At 39.0% G+C, this 24,288-nt stretch overlaps 1 protein-coding gene across 1 annotated transcript in view; it reads right to left on the reverse strand.

Annotated features, from left to right (window-relative positions):
- ARHGAP21 (Rho GTPase activating protein 21) overlaps positions 1–24,288 on the reverse strand; it is a 131,369-nt gene that overhangs the window by 56,276 nt on the left and 50,805 nt on the right. Inside the window, exons 3-4 of the mRNA XM_052650710.1 lie at positions 21,857–22,036; positions 19,354–19,378 (exon numbers count right to left, since the gene is read on the reverse strand). Of these exons, the coding sequence (XP_052506670.1) occupies positions 19,354–19,378; positions 21,857–22,036 (205 nt within the window). The remainder of the gene's footprint in view (positions 1–19,353; positions 19,379–21,856; positions 22,037–24,288) is intronic.

Here is a 24,288-nt window from a genome sequence, read left to right on the forward strand (position 1 = left end):
CCCAAAATCAACTCAGAGACTTGTTTCAGGAACAAAGCTATTACTGTTACTGCCACTGATCTGTACGATTTCTCCGAAATAAGAAAGAAAATGCTGTCACTTCTTAGTAATTTGAGTATACCACCACTAGGTGTCAGTTGCGAGCCATAATTTTCCGGCATTATAAATCTCCCAGTCAAGAAATACTCTGGAGGGTGTTATTCATTCAACAAATATTTACTGAGCTCGGACAACAGACAACTTGCCAGGAGCTGATTACTCTGCGACAAACAAAACAGTCCTGGGATCTGTCTTCTGGAGTATTTGAAGTTTCTGCAACATCGTTTTTCCCCCTCTCTGAAGCTTCAGGAATTTCACAAAGTATGTATCGCATGTGGATTCACAGTCCTGTTATTCCAGTTGTACTGGATTTTAAGTTCTCTGCAAACCCAGAAAAATGTGCCACACTGCACTGACCACAGGCGACTATCTTTCCATCTCTGACCATACCAGTGCCTGACCACGTAACTGATAAAACCTGCCCATCTTTCTTCAAAACCTTAGTCCTCTCTAGTCTTCATGACTATCCAGTCTCCTAAAGTGTATTTTAATCTCCCATGAACTGTATTTTAATCTCCAAAGTGATTATGAGAAATCACTTTCTCATGTTTACCCACAGATCAGTATTACAACCAAACTCACCTGCAACCTCAACTTCCTCTTCCCCTTGACCTTCCAAAGCACTCCACTTGCCCATGTCCAGCTATGGACACTTCCAACCAGACCCTCCCTCTGCTCTCGTTCTTGGTGCGATGTCACTGAGTCAAACTGTGTAACCCACTGATTTAGAGTTTCCCAGTTGAGCTAAGTGTTTGAAACTACTGACTAGAGTCTCTTGCTTGTATTGAATATTTTAATTCCCTTTCCCTTGAGGTTGCCATATCAAGCTTCTCATAATCTTCGAGGACTTGCTCTGCCATCTTGATTCCTCACACTGTTTAGATAACTGTACCTCTTACTTCACTCTATCTCAACTACTGTATCCTCTTTTTTTTCTTTTAAAAAATCTTTTCCTACCCATACCTCCGCTTCCCTGGTGGCTCAGTGGTAAAGAACCTGATTGCCAATGCAAGAGATGAGGGTTCAATCCCTGGGTTGGAAGGATCCACTGGAGAAGGAAATGGCAACCCACTCCAATATTCTTGCCTGGAAAATCCCAAGGACAGAGGAGCCTGGCAAGCTACAGTCCATGGAGTTGCAAAGAGTCGGACACAACTGAGTGACTAAACAACAAAAACACCCTTACTTCCCTTTGTTCTACCTCAGCTGAGGATTTAGTTACCAGCATTCTTCAGGACTCGGCTCCCGAAATGGCCTCTTCTCAACTGTAAAACCAATCTCTTTCTTCTTCTCTCCAGATCTCGTAACACACAGAAGCTTTCCAAATGTAAAAAAAAACAACGGAACTTCTCCCCACTCTGCCACATAGCTACCACCTCTCATTCTCCATCCCTTCATTTTCTTACTTCTTAAAGAATAGTCTACACTCACACCTACCTTCATTTCTTCACTTCTAATCCAGTTTCTCAGACATTGACAAGAATCTTTGGGGGACAGCACGCCCATCCCCACCTCCCACCCATTCCCTGATCTAATTCACATCACAGCCCACTGACATGCCTGATTCCTTCTGCCCACTGCCCTCAAACGGTTCTCAGTAACTTTACCAATCTGCTACTTGTCAGTCAGGTCAGATCAAACGGTATCTTTTTAGTCTACATCCTAAAGAATCTTCTAGGATGAATGACAAGTTACCCACCCTCCCCTAAAATGATCCTCTCTTAATTAGCAAGCCATCAACTCCCCCTGGTTGTCCTTATACCTTACAAAATGTATTACCAGACTTCCTTTCTGACTCTTCTTTCTCTGACCAGCTCTAAGATGCTGCCTTCCCTTGGGGTCTACCTTCATGCTGGATGTCATCATCTCTGACTGTATTTGTGACCAGTGCTTAACTGTAGCTTACAGAATGATGGCTTCCAAATTTATCTGCAGCTCTCACCTCTCCTTATGAGCTCCACTTCCAAAACTTCAACCAGGTACTGAACATTCTACAGGCATTAGAAATATTGTTGTTGTTTATGTAGTCACTAAGTGGTGTCCAACTCTTTGCAACCCCATGGACCTCAGCATACCAGGCTTCTCTTTCCTTCACTGTCTCTCAGAACTTGCTCAAACTCATGTCCATCGAGTCAGTGATGCCATTCAACCTTCTCATCGTCTGTCGCCCCCTTCTCCTCCTGTCCTCAGTCTTTCCCAGCATCAGGGTCTTTCCAGTGAGCTGGCTCTTTGCATCAGGTGACCAAAGTATTGGAGCTTCAGCTTCAGCATCAGTCCTTCCAATGATTGACTGGTTTAATCTTGCTGTACAAGGGACTCTCCAGAGTCTCCTCCAGCACCACAATTCAAAAGCATCAATTCTTCAGCACTCAGCCTTCTTTACGGTCCAACTCTCACATTCGTACATGACTACTGGAAAAACCATAGCTTTGACTATATGTAATTTTGTTGGCAAAGTGGTGTCTGCTTTTTAATACACTATCTAGCTTTGTCAAAGCTTTCCTTCCAAGGTGCAAGCATCTTTTAATTTCATGGCTGCAGTCACCATCTGCAGTGATCTTGGAGCTCAAAAAAAGAAAATCCGTCACTGTTTCCACTTTTCCCCCAACTATTTCCCATGAAGTGACAGGACTGGATGCCAAGATCTTCATTTTTGAATGTTGAGTTGTAAACCAGCTTTTTCACTCTCCTCTTTCACCCTCATCAAGAAGCTCTAACTTATCCCAAACTAAATTTTTTTCCCTGGGGAAGGAGGAGGAGAGTGTTTCCCTTCTGTATCCCTCAATCAATGGTACCTCCATCCATCCACTCACTCATATCAGAAAAACCAAGCAAAAATCACAGTTCATCTTTAACTGGTAACATACATTCTACCCCCAAGTCCTACCACCAAAGTTGGGCAAATACAATTTCTAAATACCTCTGAAATTTGTTCTCAAATGCTGGTTTTCCTTTGACCTGATAAAATCCTATTCAGCACAAAGCACACCCTATCTAAGAAACCCTTCCCTGGTGGTTAGATGACTCTCCGTGCTCAGACCCTGCCACAGCTGTGCAGACTTGTTTTTTCCTACCCTTGTGTAATTGTTTTACACCTTCATCTTCTATCATCCTATATAAAGAGTTATTAAATGTATATAGGCCAGGAACTGTTCTGGGTTTAAAGAAAAAAGTAATAGACAAAGCAAAATTGGGAGGACTTTGCTGGTGGTCCAATGGTTAACACTCTGTGTTTCCAAGGCAAGGGATGTGGGTTTGATTCCTGGCCAGGGAACTAAGATCCCACATGCAGGGCAAGGTGACCAAAATAAATAAATAAATAGAAGCTCACTGAACTGTAAGACCTAAAAAAGATTAAAAATAAAATAAAGTTGGAATTCCCTGGCAGTCCAGTGGTTAGGGCTCTGAGTTCCCAATTCCTGGTCAGGGAACTAACATGCTACGTGCTATGTGGCCATAAATACATACAAACCAATTACTTTTAACATTTAAAAAATAATAATAATCTTTCCACTCGACAATCCAACTGAGGCAGAAAAACATCTGAGAAAAAAGTAGCAGGAGGGATGGTGAAAGGTGTGAAGGAGAGAAATGAGCAGGGTGAGAAGGGAAGGAGAGGGAGAGGCGGGGTGGGAATGCTATTTTTAGGAAATGGGCAGGGAAGTCCTCTCTAGCAGGTGACATCTGAATCACTAGCTAAAGGAAGTGAGACTAGAGGCCATATTGCTCCCTTCCCAGCAATTAGTTTAGTGACTGGCTCATGGCAATGACTCAACAAATATCAGCTAAGAGAACGAATAAACAACAGGAAGGATATTTCTAGACTTAATGCATTTAGCATTCATATGCAAAATACTTCTATTGCAGTTCCACGCCGGAGGTGAAGTTACTGTTAAAACTTTGAAAGCAGTTTAAGAATCATTATTAGAATTCACTTTGGGGGACCTTCCCTGGGGGTCCGGTGGTGAAGACTTCATGCTCCCAATGCAGGGGGCACAGATTCTATCTCTGGTTGGGAAACTGAGATCCTGCATCCTACATGGCATGGCCAAAAAAAAAAAATTCACTTTTTATTATTAACTGGATCTATGAATCATATTTTGAGTACAGACTAACTGGGAAAAAAAAAGGGCTTATCTGGCTGTGTCTGTGATCAAAGTCTTAAGTTACAGAGCAACTAAGAAAAGACAGCTCAGGATCACCTAGTTACAGGTAATCTCTGGAACAATATTTTCTTTAGAGAAGTGATTTCCAGGACAGTTTGGAACATTAATACTCTAAACATGTGCTTCCCTGGACTTTCACCTTAATAGCTCTGTTATTCAGTATCTCCAATTAGTTCTCTGAACTCCTAGATTTCATATTTCCTAAAGGATTTAGAACCATTAAAGAGATTTTAAAATTACATTTATCATCTTGACTGCCAAACTACCTTCATACAATGTCTTACAAAGCCTTAAAATCTACTCCAAAAATTGGATTTCTGACAATACCTACTTGTAATGTAATCAAATTCCCTTCATTTTAGATTATTGTAAAAATGGTTTCCTGGGACCTTCTAAAGTGAACTTAATTTTTTTTTTTTAAACTTCTCATCGAATTTGACCAATGTACCAGTTTATTTTACAAATTCCTACTAAGGTCCTGGATTAATGTATTTTTGCTATTAGTGTTCCAGCTTATACACTTATCAACTATATGAAATAAGATTCCTGGTTTTAAAAAGTGTCACTGAGACTTTGTGTTAAAGGGAGACTGATGGGAGAAAGAAAAATAGAAAGGAACAGTTTGGGGAAAAGAGACAACAGTTCAACAGGTGAGGTCAGATACTAATGTGCTAACTTCTGCAGTTTTGGGAAAAGTCATCTGGGAATAGTGCCATGTGAAAGCAGTGGCACCCCCTTTATTCAACACATTTACTCAACAAATATTTGTGGTCCTACTATGTGACATGCACTTAGCAGGCACTGAAAATTCAATGATGAATTCAAAATTCAGTGAAAATTCCAAAATTCAATGACAGTTTCTCCCCTTAATGATCTCTGTTCTCAAAGTAACACATAATAACATTTTCTTAATAAACATAATGACTAGTCTGAGTATGTAGGAAAATTTTACTTTGAACCTTCTGATGACCAATTATTGATAAGACAGAATCTCCCTTCTTATTTTTCTATTTTCCTGTGTCAGGTCTGTGTTCGTCTTTACCTCTCAGGAACAGGTATATGAGGAAGCAGAAAGTCTCTACTTGTTTACCACAATCACTTGGATTAACTGTGTCCAAAATACGCGTAGGGATTTTCCATAAGAGAATCAGGGAAGGAGACTACCTGCATCTTCCACTAGCTGTGAAACCATCCCCGTATCTGTGATCAGACATGGCATCTACTCCCCCTTGTGCAAAATATCCTTTCAAACACTTGAAAACTATTGAACATATGGAAAGCTATAAAGTTTGCCCTTTAACAAAAAGTTACAAGCTCTTTCAATCTTAAAAAAACAAAACACACACACACATTGTGTTGTTGTTCAGTTGCTAAGTTGTGTCCGACTCTGTGATCCCATGGACTGCAGCACACCGGGCTTCCCAGTCCTTTACTATCTCCCGGAGTTTGCTCAAATTTATATCCATTGAGTCAGTGATACTATCTAACCATTTCATCCTCTGCTGCCCTCTTCTCCTTTTGCCTTCCATCTTCCCCAGCCTCAGGGTCTTTTCCAAAGAGTCGGATAGTCGCATCAGGTGACCAAAGTATTGGTCACTTCAGCTTCAGCAACAGTCCTTCCAATGAATATTCAGGGTTATTTCCTTTAGGATTGACTGGTTTGATCTCTTTGCTATCCAAGGGGCTCTCTAGAGTCTTCTCCAGCACCACAATTCAAAAGCATCAATTCTTCAGTGCTCAGCCTTCCCCATGATCCAACTATCATATCCATACATGACTACTGGAAAAACCATAGCTTTGACTGTATGGACCTTTGTCAGCAAAGTCATGTCTCTGCTTTTTAACATGTTGTCTAGGTTTGCCACATCATAGTTTCAAATTATATATATAAATCTCTTTAAATTTATAGATAATATATTTTATATTTATATATTTCAAAAACATTTATATGCTTATATTCATATTTATTATACATTTACTATATATAAATATTATAAATAATAATATAGTGATATACATAAATAAGTAAATAATATAAACATAACATAAAAATAGAAATAAAATACCATCATGTTCATATTTGCCACTCTCCTACCCCCGCAAAGCAGGATTCTCCTAAGGGCCAGTGTTGGCTTGGGGACTCCTCTCTGGCCCGATACAGGCCTTCTACGAGCTATGCCATAATTGCCTTCCTACCAAATCCTTCCTTTTCTCTCTTCTTTCCCAGGTGACAGACCTGTATCACAATTTTAAGTCTTCCCCATCCTTGCTGCCCCTTTCTACAGGCATTTCCCCCAATCAACCTGTGCCATGCCTAATAGTGTTTTGCCATTGTTTCTGTCTTGGTGTTTGCTTCTCAAGGAACCCAAATGATACACCAAATTTCAAAAAGGCCAAAGTTCACCTAATGTGAAAGCTATCCTTGAACAGACCTGCAGAAATTCTAAATAAAGTAGAAAACCAACTCTGGTAATATACACAAAGTACCATACATTAGGAACAATCTTGGTTTAGTTCTATAATGCAAAGTTAATTTAACATTTAAAAAATAAATCAATATAATTCACTATGTTTAGTTGCTCAGTCATGTCCACGTTGTGAACCCACAGACTGTAGCCTGCCAGGCTTCTCTGTCCATGGGATTTTCCAGGCGTGAATATTGGAGTGGGTCGCCACTCCCTTCTCCAGGGGATCTTCCCGACCCAGGGATGGAACCCAGGTCTCCTGTACTGCAGGTGGATTCTTTACCATCTGAGCCACCGAGGAAACCCATAATTCACAATTTTAAGAGTTTAAAGGAGAAAAAAAGTCCAATGATTATCTGAAAAGATGCAGAAAAATTAAAAATTCGTTCGCGGAAGAGATATACCACATTCATAGATTAAAAGATTCAATATTTCAAATATTCAACTACTGTAAATAATATAAAACCAATCAAAATTCTAGAAGAATTTGTATTGGGTTTACTAAAAAGTTCATTCAGGTTTTTCCATAATATCTCGTGTATGTGTGTGTGTGTGTGTGTGTGTGTTACTGCAGATGGACAAGAATAGCCAATCCAAACTGGAAAACTTATTCTATCTAACAGCAACCCTTATTATATAGCTGTAGTAATTAAGATCAGTCTTGCTCCAAAGAAAGTGACCAATGGAATGGAACAGAGTTTGGCAAACTCTTCTATAAAGGGCCAGATGCTAAATATTTTAGCCTTTGCAGGATTCATACAGTCTCTGTCTCATATTCTTTTTTTAAACAACCTTTTAAAAATATACAACTATTCTTAGTTTGGAAGCTGTACAAAAAATGAGCCATATGTCAATCCCTGGAATAGAATAAGGTCCAGAAACCAACCAAAACATATAGAGACACTGTGTGAGCAGGTGGTATTACTGAGCAGTAGAAAAAGTACAGATTTTTCACTGAATATTGCCAGGCCAATTCATATCCATAATGGGAAAAAATTTACCTTGATCCTATACTACGTGTAAAAATAACCAATTACAGGTGAATTGTAGGTTTAATTGTCAATGACAAAACAATAAAGTATTTGGAAAATAATAAAGGAGAATATCTTCACGACCTTGTAGTAGAAAAAAAATTTCTACAATAATATTCAAAGTATTAACTTTATAAAAGAAAAGATTGATAATCTGGGATCTTCCTGACCCAGGAATTGAACTCGGGTCTCCTGCATTGCAGGCAGATTCTTTACCATCTGAGCCATAAGGGAAGCCCTAACCATAAAAGAAAAGATTGATAATTTGGACTAAATTAAAATTAAGAACTTCCCTTTATCAGAATCACTAATAAGAACTTCCCTTTATCAGAATCACTAATAAGAAGTTGAAAGGCAAGTCACAGCAGAATATCTGCTAAATACAAAACTAAGAAAGTCTTCATTAAAAATATTTGACGATTCCTACAAATTAATTATTTAAAAGGACTGATAGCTAATAACCAAATAAATGGTAGTCAACTTCATCAGTGTCAAGAAACTTTAAATTAACCCAAATTCCACACCACCACACACTCACTAAAATGAATAAAATTAAAGACAAATGTCAAGTGTTAGTAAGGATATGGAGCAACTAGAATTCTCATACCCTGCTGATGGATGTGTGAACTGGTATAATCACTTTGGAAATGATTATAGTGTTAGCCATACCTACCGAATGTGTGCATACCTATGTGCGTACCTATGATTCAGTAATGCCATTCATTCCTAGATATAAATACCCACCAGAAATGAGTACATACATGCACAAAGTACACATAAAAAGATGGCTCATAGTTGTACTGCTTGAAACAGCTGAACATTGGAAACAAATCTAAATATCCACCAACAGTAGACTGAATAACTGAATCGAGTATGTTTTTTGTTTTAAATCAACTTTCTTATGACCATAAAATGTACCCATTTAATAGTTCATAAGCTTTTACAAATGTACAGACCCATGCAACCACCACCACAATCAAGATCTAGAACCTTTCCATCAAGCCAAAAACTTCCCTTGTGCCCCTTTCCAGTCAATTCAGGCAACCACAGATTTGTTTAGATTTGTCTTTCCTAGAGTTTCACATAAATGGAATTAGACAGTGTGTACTGTTTGGTGCTTGCCTTCTTCACTAATCAAAATAAAGTTTCATAGGAAAAGCATGAGAAACCAAAGTAGATAAACAAGATTTCACCAAAACTTAAAACTGTGCACATCCAAGGACATTATCAAGAAAGTAAAAAGACAACCTACAGAATGAGAGAAGATATATGTAAATCATATATTGCCAATGGAAATGTAAAAATGGTGCAGGTGGTATGAAAAAGAGTTCAGTAGATCCTCAAAATGTTAAACAAATAATTACCACATGACCCAGCAATTCCACTCCTACATATATACCTCAAAGAATTTAAAAAGAGGAATGTAAACAAATACTTGTATATGCATGTTTGAAGCACTAATCACAACAATCTAAAGGCGTCTTCCTAGTGACTCAGACTGTAAAGAATCTGCCTGCAATGCGGGAAACCTGGGTTCAATCCCTGAGTCTGGAAGATCTCCTAGAGAAAGAAATGGCAACCCACTCCAGTATTCTTGCCTGGAGAAATCTATGGACAGAGGAATCTGGTGGGCTACAGTCCATGGGGTCCTAGTGACTCAGACTAAAGAATCTGCCTGCAATGTAGGAGACCTGGGTTCAGTCCCTGGGTTTGGAAGATCCCCTGGAATAAGAAGATGGCAACCCACTGCAGTATTCTTGCCTGGAGAATTATGGATAGAGGAACCTGGTGGGCTACAGTCCACTTGGTCGCAAAGAGTTGGAAAGGACTGAGCAACTAACACTTTCACTTTCAAAGGCAGAAACAGCTCAAATGAATGGATAAACAAACTGTGGTATGTACAAACAACATACCATTGTTCATCCATAAAAAGGAATGAAGTATTGATATATGTGCTGCTGCTGCTGCTGCTAAGTTGCTTCAGTCATGCCCGACTCTGTCCAACCCCATAGACGGCAGCCCACCAGGCTCCCCCGTCCCTGGGATTCTCCAAGCGAGAACACTGGAGTGGGTTGCCATTTCCTTCTCCAATGCATGAAAGTGAAAAGTGAAAGTGAAGTCGCTCAGCTGTGTCTGACTCTTAGCGACCCCATGGACTGCAGCCTACCAGGCTCCACTGCCCATGGGATTTTCCAGGCAAGAGTGCTGGAGTGGGCGCCATCGCCTTCTCTGTGATATCTGTGACACAAACATCAACACTAAAGTGGAAGAAGCCACACGAGAAAGGTTGCACATGTATGATTCCACCTATATGAAACATTTCACATAGGTTAAGTTCCTCGGGGACAGAAAGCAGACTGGGGGTTGCCCAGGACCAGGGCAAAGGGAGAACAGTGAATGACTGCCTACTGGAGACATGGCTTTCTTTTTGCGGTCATGGAGCGTTCTGGAACTAGATAGAGGGGGCAGATACACATTGTACACACGCCTTTTAATTCTGTGCTAAATGTCACTGAATTGTTCACTTTAAAATGGTGACCTTTATATTAGGTGAATTTCACCTCAAGAAAAGAAATGTTTTTGAGATTGATCCCTGATGCCATGTGTAGTCCACAAGCAGATATACCACAATTTAGTCACCCATTCATATGTTGTTTACTATTTTGGTCAGCTCAATCCAATGCTTTATTTAATATGAAAAACCAACTATGAACAATTCTGTACAAGTATTTTTGCAGGCATGTTTCATTCATCTTGGGTAAATACCTGTAAGTGCTCTTATCATTTCACGCACACACACAAAACAAAAAAAAGTGTTATCTGTCGTTACGTAACTGAGTCAAAGATGAAAACCAATTACAGACATTAAAGTAATGATGCTTTATCCTTAAGCCCAGCAGATTTAAGCCAACAGTACATGTTCAATTATAAAAACAATGAAGAAACTAAAGAACAAGTCTGAAAGGCTAATACAACGTTAACCAAATTTTATCTGAAAGTTGCATCAGTGATTTTTTTTTAATACTGCTTGACTTTCAAGGGAACAGAACCCTCTTTATTACACATTTTCAAGAATGAATTATGTGACAGTAAAGAGCTTTCTGTGGTGTTGGAGAAGACTCTTGAGAGTCCCTTCGACTGCAAGGAGATCCAACCAGTCCATTCTGAAGGAGATCAGCCGTGGGATTTCTTTGGAAGGAATGATGCTAAAGCTGAAACTCCAGTATTTTGGCCACATCATGCGAAGAGTTGACATACTGGAAAAGACTCTGATGCTGGGAGGGATTGGGGGCAGGAGGAGAAGGGGATGATAGAGGATGAGATGGCTGATGGCATCACTGACTTGATGGACGTGAGTCTGAGTGAACTCCGGGAGATGGTGATGGACAGGGAGGCCTGGCGTGCTGTGATTCATGGGGTCGCAAAGAGTCGGACACGACTGAGCGACTGAACTGAACTGAAAGAGCTTTCTGAGAAGCTGGGGTGGGAATTGAGAGAAAACTCTAGAACCAGAGTGTTCAGTTCTACCACTTGCTATGTAGACACTTTGTGCCTCAATTTCCTCATCTTAAAAATGGAGGTGTCAATGTATGGCAAAAACCACCACAATATTGTAAAGTAATTAGCCTCCAATTAAAATAAATTAATTTTTTTTTAAATGGAGTTGATAATATCCATCTCAGAAAGTTGTGATGATTAAATGAGTTGACCATACAGAGTCTTAGAACAGCAACCGGCACATCGTAAGTTAGCTGCTGTTGCTGCCACTCCACTCTGCCACCACCACCATCACCACCACCCCCACCATTATCATCACCCCATCACCACCTTCATCATCACCATCATCACCATGAACATTAACATCATCAATTCTACTTTGTAAAATATTTTCAAGACAGCTTAAGACGCTTATGTTCAACTGAACAGCACTAGATGTTAATTAATGTATGTAACTAATTAGTATATTTACCAAGTTATTAGTATATTTACTATATGCTAATATGGACTGGTTCCAAATAGGAAAAGGAGTACGCCAAGGTTGTATATTGTCACCCTGCTTATTTAACTTATATGCAGACTACATCATGAGAAATGCTGGGCTGGAAGAAGCACAAGCTGGAATCAAGGTTGCCAGGAGAAATATCAATAACCTCACATATGCAGATAACACCACCCTTATGGCACAAAGTGAAGAGGAACTAAAAAGCCTCTTGATGAAAGTGAAAGAGGAGAGTGAAAAAGTTGGCTTAAAGCTCAACATTCAGAAAACGAAGATCATGGCATCTGGTCCCATCACTTCATGGGAAATAGATGAGGAAACAGTGAAAACAGTGTCAGACTTTATTTTGGGGGGCTCCAAAATCACTGCAGATGGTGACTGCAGCCATGAAATTAAAAGACGCTTACTCCTTGGAAGCAAAGTTACGACCAACCTAGATAGCATATTCAAAAGCAGAGACATTACTTTGCCAACAAAGGTCCGTCTAGTCAAGGCTATGGTTTTTCCAGTAGTCATGTATGGATGTGAGAGTTGGACTGTGAAGAAAGCTGAGTGCCGAAGAATTGATGCTTTTGAACTATGGTGTTGGAGAAGATTCTTGAGAGTCCCTTGGACCACAAGGAGATCCAACCAGTCCATTCTAAAGGAGATCAGTCCTGGGTGTTCTTTGGAAGGAATGATGCTAAAGCCGAAACTCCAGTATTTTGGCCACCTCATGCGAAGAGTTGACTCATTGGAAAAGACTCTGATGCTGGGAGGGATTGGGGGCAGGAGGAGAAGGGGACCACAGAGGATGAGATGGCTGATGGCATCACTGACTTGATGGACGTGAGTCTGAGTGCACTCCGGGAGATGGTGATGGACAGGGAGGCCTGGCGTGCTGCGATTCATGGGGTCGCAAACAGTCGGACACGACTGAGCGACCGAACTGAACTGAACTGAATATGGACCTCCCTGATAGCTCAGTTGGTAAAGAACTAATATACCAAATATTAGTATCTTTACTAAGCTATATTTAGTATAACTACCAGAGGAATTCAAAGCTCAAAAAATTTAACTGTCAATACAATTAAAAATGGATCCAAAGAGGTTCAGTTAATGCTCCTTTTCAATGACAAGGGATGAGTGAACCCCACTCAGTATTTCTACATTTCAAAAGTAACAAGAACTCAATCCTGACACCCTACCACCACACCACAGACCACAGATCTACGCATAATAAGAATTTCTTCTTCTAACCAATTTTCAGGTCCATATTTTAGTGTTCTATCATCCTAAGGGAATACGTTTTCAATCTATTAATGGAAATCAATGGCATAAAATATACTCAATTTTCTCAGCTCTTCAGAATTTAGCTCTTCATTAAAGTGAAGAACATTTGCTCTCTAAACATAGTGAGTGCTGTTCATTAAATGATGAACTAGGCCAATCATATTTCTCTCTGGGGGAATTTGGAATTATTATGATAAGAGAGGAGAGAAGGAAGGAGATGGTGGGCGTGTACTTTCTACCGCGGTCAGCACGTGAGACAACCAGGTATAATCAAAACTGTCTGTAAACATTATCTAAATCATCCTGTAAATAGTGGAGTTTGGGCCTCTGGAAGATCATATTTCAAGATTTTGTTGTTGATATTCTGGTTTTAGTTGCTTTCCAGGTCCTACTTCTGGTGTCTGGCACATTTGGGTATCCTATGCTGTTTAACTTTGAATTTGGTGATGCCCTGTTGGTTTTTTAGAATGAACACATCTTCCTAAGGTGGCTTAGGCATGGGGAGAGTTCTATTTCTTGCCACTAAAATATCCTTCATTAGAAAACTCTAACATAGTCTATAGAGCTGTTTAGTCAGAAGTGACTGCAATCACAAAATACAAATTTTTACTACTGAGAAAGTTTACAGACTCCCCAGATATCTTTTTTCCTACCATTAACATGCTTGAATATAAAATTTAATGCCAAAGTAGAAATCCAACAGTTACTGAAGCATCCAACAAAATGATATACAAATTTTAGAATCTTGGAAGTGTCCCTACACCTAAGCTGAGTCAGAATTTTTCTCACAGAACAAGCAAAAGAGAAATAATGGTAATTACAGAGACCTTCAATTATTCTTATTCTTGACTATTTATGAAGTTATGATTTAAGGGACAATAGGATGTCAGCAAGATAGCAATTATTATTATCACCAAAAAATATTTTTCTACCTCAGTGGCCTTTTTCTTGTATACAGCATCTGTATTATAGTGCAGAAAACTAACCAACAAGAATGAAAAATCTTAAAAATCCAGAGAGCACACATATATGAGAAATAATGAGATATGAGAAATAATATATAACTGAATGTAAAACTCGGGTAAAGGGAATAATCAGAAAGTTAAGTGGCAAAAAGAGACTCCACTAAATTGCCAAAAGGAAAAGAACAACAAAACAGAACCTTTCAACTGCTGCACAGAATTCTGGCAACCTAGCAGGATCTCTTAGGAACTTGAATAAAATTCTGGGAATTCTTTTCTCTCCAGTGATTCTAGGCACTGACTCGGATCACTGCACCAGAGGCTGGGATTCTAGTTCATTAAATAAAATTCATAGAAAAGGATTTTGTAATCTCAATACTCTTGAAAATAAGTCTGAAAAGGAAATGAGACTATAAAATGAATATTGAAACGTTCAGCTGAATCAAAATAACAGATTGCAAGTCGTCTGTCTCCAAACAGGTTGTATTTTTAAAACAGGTCTATAAATAACTGTTCTCAAGTCAGAAGAAATTTTTTCACTGAGAATATGTTCTGAGAGACCATCCGATCAGTTTATTTGAAATGGTACTGTTAGTACTAACTGTAAGTTCAGTAGGCCCCTGTAGACCAGCCTGTGACCCCCCACTGCCAACTGGGATGACAAAAGCAGGCCTGGCCCTGGGCGGTAAAAGGACATAGAGCACCAGGAACTCTTTAAACCCATCCAGCTTTCCAGGTCCACTGCCAGCCAGCTATTCAGACTCCAGGAACAAGGGGCGGTTGCTTCTGTAAGATGTCTCTGGGGCCTCTGAACTTGGTGCTTCCCTCACCTCGTGGAATTCTTTCTCCTTAAGTGTTCACAAATACAGAACATTTGTTTTCAGCTTTTCCAATTCAGAGATATTTCACAGAATTAATTTCCTAATGCAGTACATGTATCCAGTATTTATCTACTAATTCTTGACACTACATAAGTCAAACAATTTAAGTCAACAGAACACTTTCAAAAAGATGGACTTCAGAGTTATACAAGCCCGATGTGGGAGTCCAGATCTGTCACTTAGCTGTGTGATCCTAGGCAAGTTACTCTACAGCTTTTACACCTTCAGTTTCCTCATCTACAAAAGGGGAATATTGTCTTACACCTCAAAGCATTATAGCAAGGCTTAAATGGTATAATAGCATGTATTATGATTCCTAGTATAAAGTCTTCGATCATATATTAATTTCTACCACCCTCCAAAAATTTTCTAAAAATCAAGTAGTTCTCCAAGTATATTACAAACATACCTAGATGATTGCTTTAGGTATTCTCATAACTTTCCATATTCTTCTTCTTAGGAAGAAAACATACAGATGTTCCGGACTTTATAAATAATCTTAATTTGACAGATCTTGCTTTGCAGGAGATAAGGTGCTTGAATTTATCTCTCTCTTATTTTAAAAATCTTAGCTATGTTGTATTTATTTTAATTCTTTTATTAGCATTTTAGGGCTTCCCTCAGAGCTTAGATGGTAAAGCATCTGCCTGAAATACAGGAGACAACGGTTCAATCCCTGGGTCAGGAAGATCCCCAGGAGAAGGAAATGGCAACTCACCCCAGTATTCTTGCTTGAAGAATTCCATGGACAGGGGATCTGGGTTGCAAAGAGTCAGACATGACTGAGCGACTAACACACATATTAGGTTTTAAATTAAATTGTTAACCAAGCTCATAATTATTATCTCCCTCCATCTGTTGGACTCCTGATAAGTTTATTACATTTCAACTATTTACATTCTTTGATTTTTAAGCTATTAACTATATCTCTTTTAGTCATTAATATACTGACTGACTGTATTTTCTTAAACTGTTAACATTTTTCTTATGTATGATTATTCCCTCATTGACAGCATACAATGCCAGTAGAATAGCCAGATAATTTAATCTCAAACTATAGTGGTAACTTTCAGATCAAAACTCAGTTATGAGGGATAATAATCATTAAAGATCACTGGATGTCTGGTCTTGAATATCCATTCTCCTGATAGTCTTCAGTATTGTCACCAGATCAAGCTGGACTGTTGGGGAACTGCATTCTTGGGGGCCACTGTTTTAGTGTTCATCCCTATAACCTAAGGTTTTTCAACCTTAGCACTATTAAATTCTGGGCCAGATAATCCCCTGGGGGTAGGGTCTTTCGGGTGCATTGTAGGATTCTCACCAGCATCTCTGATCTCTCCCTGCTGGGTACCAGAAGCACACCCTCCCCGTCACCCCAACTGTGACAAGCAAAAATGTCTACTGATGTTCCGTGTATTCCCTGGGGAGGAAATCTGTCCCCAGTTGCTAAATTCTTCAGACCAAACTGGACCACGGGCTTTTGAAATCAACTTACACTGAAGAATCTGTTAAAAATATTCATGTAAAAGGATGGTTTGAGGATGTTACCTACTACATTATCTTTGGTTCCATTATGAGGAACCACAGGAGAAATCTGTCTCAGACTTCAGTGCAAACCAGATGTTGTTTCCTGATGGACAACATGAAGCCTTGTGCTTAGTCACTCAGCCATGTCCTACTCTCTGCGACCCCATGGACTGTAGCCCGCCAGGCTCCTCTGTCCATGGAATTCTCCAGGCAAGAATACTGGAGTGGGTTGCTATGCCCTCCTCTGGGGGATCTTTCCAACTCAGGGATAGAACCTAGGTCTCCCGCATTGCAGACGGTAACTGTGAATCCTCAGCTAATTCTTAAGTAATAATCCTTCCTTCTTTCCCTCTTTTTTTTCCCCCACTGAGAAAGCTCAAAAGCGAATTTACAGCCTGTCTTTGATAACAGTGTAGGATCTTCATCACACGTTCATGTGGACTAAACCTCCCCAGTGTCAGTTTAATTCATCTTTTCCCCCATGAAAAGATGGGGCTTTTCTCATAGCTCAGTTAGTCAAGAATCCACCTGCAATGCAGGAGAGTCCAGTTCGATTCCTGGGTTGGGAAGATCCGCTGGAGAAGGGATAGGCTACCCACTCCAGTATTCTGGCCTGGAGAATTCCACGGACTGTACAGCCCAAGGGGTCATAAAGAGTCGTACACGACTGAGCCACTTTTCACTCTCCTCCATGAATGTTTTAATCTCATTTTTATCTTAGTATAATACATGCGTGTGAACACAAATTCTTTTTTCAATGAGATTAAATATAAGTTAATAAATAAACAGTATTTAAACTGTAAATTTTCCCAGCAGACCACATCCTTTAGTCTCGCTTATTCATGCCAGTCCAAATCTTCAGCTGGATCTGTATCTTTCAAGTTTTCCCTTATAAATGTTTGATTCTGTCCAGTCAAAATATATAATGAAGCCTGCTCACTTCAGTGAACAGATATGTCAGAAATATAATCATCTGCAGAGTACAGTTTTACAACTAAGCCCTTCTACATTTATTAGCAGTATATCTCTCCCAGTAGAAACTAGAACATGAGCGGCGTTAAACTCTAGGTGCAGTGTCCAGTAATTGCCCAGGCATTAGCACATCAATCCATAGGGCGATGGGGAGACAGAGCACCCTCGTCTTTCTCATGCTGATGCTGGTTCTGTCAGTTTTGCCTTTCGCCACTGAGGCCAAGTAACATTTGGAATCCATCCTGAGCCCTGGAGCATGACAGATGGTGACACAGGAGTGACCCATCTTGCACCACAGTGATAGGTGATAACTATGAAGGGCCCTACCTCACCCTGCACACTCATAGTGCGGAAAGAAACCATTTTCCTCTCATTTGAACCCTGAACATAACACCTCAAATCAGAGATGCTATTACAAAGGTGTATCAACTGGGGAGAGGATGAACACTGTATGGCCTATTCAGGCAGGGGAAAACCACTCAGGAAAAAATAAAAAGGAGTACTCTTAGTACCTACACGTACAATATGGTGAATCTCAAAAGTACTATGACAAGGTGTGGGATGGATCAGGAGACTGGGATTGGCATACACATACTACTATGCATCAAGTAGGTGACTAATGAGAACCTACTATATAGCATTACAGCACCTACTGTGGTGACCTAACTGGGAAGGAAATCCAAGAGGGGATGTATGTATACACGTGGCTGATTCTCCTTCCTATACAGCAGAAACGAACACAACACTGTAAAGCGACTATACTCTTATTGAAAAAAAAAAAAAATGCCAAGTGAAAGAGAAAAAAGAGTACACATTGTGTTTTCTGTTTATAAGAAATTTGGGAAGACGCAAAACTCATCTATCATGACGTATAGCAGATCAGTGGTTGTCTAGAGCCAGCAGTGTTGACAGCACAGTGGCCCAAGGGAACTTTATGGATGATGGAAAGGTTCTTTTCAGAATCACACCTTGACTGGACTGGTGGTTTCCCAAGTGATGTATTTATCAAAACAAAACCTTAAGTAAACAATACATTTAATTGGTGCAAATAGGTATTCTTGCTAAAAAGGCATCACTTCAAACAAAAGCTAAGAAAACATTGGACAAAACCAAACTGAAGAACACTGTACAGAAAAATCAAAGTTTCAAGGCCACAGATTTTAAGGAAAGACTGAGAAGCTGTCACAGACTACAGGAATCAACAGGTTGTGAAAAATGAATATAATATGAAATCTGGGAAGAGAAAAGGGGCAAAATCCAAACAAATTTTGCAGTTTAGAGAGGAGTTGTCATACCAATACTAATGTCTCAATTTTCTTGGTTGTACCATAGTTACGTTTTTAACGTTGGGGGAAGTTGAAAGAAAGAATATACAGAAACTCATCACTATTTTTACAAGTTTTTAAACACCTAAAATTATCTAGAAATAAAGTTTTTTAAATAGGTTTGTTTTATTGTGTATAAATTTTAAGTCATTAAAGTTCATATAAAAATAAAACAAAAATAAAAATGGCAGCTTTTATGAAATAACCCTATCCCTAGGCTGATTTTCCTTTCAAGCCCATTAAATATGTTTAAATCAAGAGTAACTAGAAGGATCAAAAATATTTCTCAATATTTGAACCAATAAATCTAGTAAATAAAACACACACCAAATCACTAAATTTATAAGATTACTAATTGCATTAAAAAAACTCAGAATTACTTTCCTTAGAACCATGATACGTTCCCCTACATAACACTAATATATAACTGACAATAAAATCACCACACATTCAGATCATAGTGACACAAGGGAATCCATAAAAATTTGAAGACTACAGTAAAAATGTTTAATTTCTATGACTTTCACATCTAGAGACTCTTTTATACGTGGACTCCAAAAACTAAATCATCTCATTGAATGTTACTTAAAGAATGGTAGGACATGAGCAGAAAAACTATCAGAGAAAAATTAAAACTTTTATAAACATACCTCCTCTGTTGCCATTTTCTTCATCCTACAAAACAAAAAGTATAAATTCATGTGAATACATGTTTAAAACTGGTAAAATCACAGCAAGGCTCAACTAAATTCAAATTGCTCTCCTGAAAATGTGCCAACTACAGTCTCACTAACAATGCCTTTTGCCAGAAGGATGAAGCTGTCATGCATGGAGATGGAAAAGCTTCAGGTAAAGCCAATTAAAGGAGGACAACAGAAGTTCAGTTTCTAACATACTGAGTGTAAGCTGTCTAAAACAGGCATCCAAGGAGAGCTGTCAGAAGCGGGCAACTGTATGAATGAGGCTAGTACCTGGAAGAGAGGGCCAGGTTGGTTCATCACTTATGTACTAAACCTTAAAAAAATGTGCCTTTTAAGGCTATTACAGCACTCAGAACTATCTTTGGATAAGTTGGTTCCAAATTGCTACATCTTTAAAACTTTGAGGTTTATCTACTTGGTTACGTTCATTGCTACCATACTGTCTTGCCATGTTGTCTACCTCCAGCTGGGAAATTAGAAAAGCAATTTTGAAAACCTAGCATAAAAATGCATTTATTCAAATATTTGTTGAGTATCATATGAAAAGCAATGTACTATGTACAATGTACTGTGGAAAGAAAAACAAACATTTAGTGAAGGGCTGATAATTTGTTATGTAATTTTTGACCTTTATTTTGGCTGCCCAAATAGGTAATTTTTTTCCTGGTTACAAGCTCTGTTCTGAGACTGTTCTGGCAACAAGGTTGCCAGCTACGTAACATAATAAAGACACTGTTGTATTAATGGTACATTTTCTGAAAGCTCTAAAATATTAATTTTTATATACTCCTTTGAAGTGGATGAACAAGTTTTCAAATTGAAAAGATTTCGATACATATTTTCTATGTAAAAGTTATAAGACTGAAACCTATTTGCAAGAACATCTGTGTTAAATAACAGCATTAATCGCTGAGGTTTAATGAGCAATTACTGTCTGCCAATTTCTGTGCTGGTTTACATGTATTATATCACTTAATCAACCCAGCCACCCATGAGGAAGGTGCTGTCACTGTCTGTTAAAAGACTCATTCAAGGACACAAAGCTGACAAAGAGCAGAGATAGGACTCAAATCCAGACTCTTGACTCCAAAGACTGTGCTGCTAACAGTCACATTGTGCCACTGAAATTTCTAGAAATATTTTCCAACAATAACAATGCATTTTAAACCTATGTTTGGTAAAATTATCTTTTAAAGTCTGTACTCTCTATATCATGATCTAGTACTCTTCTTCAAAACAAAACCTAAAGACAAAAACAAAATTCTCCTTAATATGTAATTAAAGCGAGGGATTCTATTACTCTCTTATGTGACCTAGTATCTAAGTTATACTACTTGAGGCATTTTTTAAGGTGAAGTAGATGTTTAGGGAATCCAGTTCAACTGTTTTATACATTTTAGGAACACCAATCTTGTCAGTTTAAATTCCAAAGGTAGCAATAATTCATAATCCTTAAAAATTCTTTAGTAGTTTTAAAAGTTTATATTTTCCAAGAAAAATATAGTTTAAAAACTGTTGTCTTTAGAAGCAATATGACACTACGTTATAAAAGACAGCCCTAGATTCATAGATATTTAGACTTAGAAGAGACTTTCAAATCTTCTAGTACAATTCCCTTGAATCAGAATGGAAATCTAGAGCCCAAAAGAAGTGAAGTGTCTTGGTCAAAGTCCCCCAAGTCTTCTGAATGTCATTATTTCCATTACACTGTTGTGCAATAGTTAAGCATCAGGCATTCACATTGGCCAAATTCAAATCCTAGGTCCACCACTTACTCATTACATGACTCAGATCAGTCTCCACATCTGTTATATGGGGCTAATAATAAAGTGAGATAACGCTCATAAAGAATAGTAAAGAACACAGAACAAGTATTCAGCATGTCAGCTGCCATTACAGTGATTGCATTTGCCTTTTATTAGATCGTGTTCCTATATGTTGAAGCCTACCAGTGTAATTCACTCAAGTGAGAAGCTGTGTTTAAATTCTGACTTGCCATCATATTACATATCTGAAAGTTAAGTATGAATCTAATTCCAATAACTCTACAACTATCCAAATATTTTAATGAACTATTTCCTCTGCATGCTCTGCCTGGAAAACTTATCCCCTTTCTAGATATTAGAAAAAGCAGAATGAAGTTTAGAATTAGAAGTGATAGTAAAAAAAAGATACATAGTTCAAAATTAGTATGATCTTTCAGAGGAGATTAAAGTTTTGTTCCAGAAGAGAGGAATATATCTAAAAGATGGGAAAGGATATAATAAAAATGCAAACAGACTGGGTTGGCCAAAAAGTCTGTTCGAGTTTTTCCATAACATCTTATGGAAAAACCCAAAGGAACTTTTTGACCAACCCAATAACACTTAATCCTTAAAAGACAGAAGGCAGGATGAGAGGAAGACAAGGAGACAGCAACTGCCTTGTGTTCTCCTTTAATTACTTCTCTTACCTTAAATGAAAATTGAATTGCAGACTCTGGGGGATAAACAATAAAATGCCTCAATGTAAAACCAAAGCCTTGAGATGTTCTTTTCAACATAACTGTTTTGGGACCTGGCCAGGAGAAGATTTCATCTTCGGATGGTGATATAGTTTCACTTTGTTCTTTTCCATCTTTACTTGTTGATACCTAAAAGGAGAAGACATTTAAATGTTAACTATATAGCACAATATATTTCATCATTTGGGGGAAATGTTATGTGTAAAAATATAACAACTGAGTGCAGAGGGGAACTGACTGGAGAAAAAGAACCATATTGTGATGCATGAACTATATGTGGCATAAAAAAATCACACAGATTATCAAAAACTCAATTTTTTCCAAGAAAGGGATGCTATGAAAAGTTAATCAGAAGCAAGAAAGAACTCTTGAAAGTGAGACATAAAATGTCAGGTTAAAATTTTAAATGCAATATCCAAGGCTAGATAAGCAGCATGGTCTGTGGAGACAGAACTGACACAACCAGAATAACCCCAGCAGGAGAACTGAATAAATTGTAAAAATTCATACTACAGACTCTGAAGGTCATTAAAAATGATGGTAATAATAAGAAAAATGAGTTATGGCTGGGGATATTTATTATACACAGAATCTTAAAAAGAAGTCACACAAAAAATTTAAATGCAATAGAAAAACTAGAAGACAACATAAAGAAAATCTCAGAGCATTCAGGATTAAGAAACAAAAACCAGGAAAAAAATATGAAACTGTTGCTGAGTAAGAACCCTAAACATGTTGTCAGTCCAATGGCAGCAAAGGACATTAGAAAATAAAAGACCAGGCTTCAGGTTCTAAGCGTAAATTCAGTATTCACATAAATAATCCTTCCCAAACCCTGGCTTTCCGGTTGTGTGCTTTCCTCACCCCCCACTCTTGGCTTTTATCTGGTCAGGAGTAAAAGCCCTCTGCAATCTCAAACCTAAGAGCCCACCCCTTCATCCCTCTCATACGCCAACCCTTACAAATTCTTCCATCTGAGGCTGACCCTACTGCCCCTTCCCAGCCCCTCACCGCCCCATGGCCTCATCTGTCCCTTAAACCAGCTTCAGTTCACTCTTCTGCCTTCTCTCCCCTCCTCAGAGTCATCTGAGAAAATCTAAACCTGGATAAATCAACATTGCCTGCTCTGCACCTGCACCCGTGCAGTTGAACACAGGTAGACAAAAACAGAAAATTAAGCTGCCTGCTATATCTCTCTAAGTTCATGATCACTAAGCTCACACGAGCCTTCAGTGTTGGTGTCCATTTCTCTGCAGTCCATTCATCCAATGACTATTCCATACCTTCTCCCCTGCCCTCACTTGGCACTGATGACCCTGCTTTTATTACACCGAAAACTCAAGCACCAAGATGAGTCCTTTGTCACCTTCCACATCTCCCCACCTACTTAGCTCTGTCCCACGTTCTCCTGTCTCCTTCCTGTGACAATGGCTGCACTCCCCATTGATCTAAGGTCCCACCACTTAACGGAGTAGATCCCAGTCCCTCTTCCCAGACAAACACATGGTCTCACCCATGCTTCCCTCCCTCTCTTACATCACACTTTCTCCTATGATCTCATTCCCATGGCGTGTGTGTACATTTTTGTAAGTTCTTTTATCTTAAAAGGACAGCAAAAGTCCTCTCTGACCACAGTCTTCTCCAGCCTCCTCTTTGTTTTTCTGTGTTTAGAGCAAGACCCCTTGGAAGTTATCTATGAATGCTATCTCCAATTCTTTTCTCCCATTTGTCTCTTAAGTCCCCTTAAATCAGGCTGTGGCCTCCCTATATCCCTGAAACTGCTCTTTCGTCAAGGCCCTGAAGGCTTCTACATCGTTATACTCAACGGTCAATTCTTAGCTCTTGTCTTCAGTGACCAATAGTTGGTGCAAGGATTACTTCCTGCTAGAGAAATTTCTCCACGTGACTGTCCACACTGAATTTCCTCCTAATTCCCAGGCTCCCTCTGCTCAGTCTCCTTTGCTATCTCTTCAATGGCTCAACTTCTGAATTAAGGAATATAAGAAATCAACCCTGAATATTCATTTGGAAGGACTGACGCTGAAGCTGAAACTCCAATACCTTGGCCACCTGAAGTGAAGAACTGATTCATTGGAAAAGACCCTGATGCTGGGAAAGATTGAAGGTCAGAGGAGAAGGGGATGACAGAGGATGAGATGGTTGGATGGCATCACTGACTCAATGGACATAAGTTTGAGCAAGCTCTGGGAGGTGGTGAAGGACAGGGAAGCCTGGTGTGCTGTGGTCTATCGGGTTGCAAAGAGTCGGACATGACTTAGCAACTGAACAACAAAAGGGCTCAGCCCACGGACCTTTCTACCTCTGCTCTGGCTTTTGGTGATATCCTCAATTTTTATCTCTAGCTCAGACATCTCCCCAGT

Source organism: Budorcas taxicolor, chromosome 13 (assembly GCF_023091745.1).
Source record: "Budorcas taxicolor isolate Tak-1 chromosome 13, Takin1.1, whole genome shotgun sequence".
Taxonomy (NCBI): domain Eukaryota; kingdom Metazoa; phylum Chordata; class Mammalia; order Artiodactyla; family Bovidae; genus Budorcas; species Budorcas taxicolor.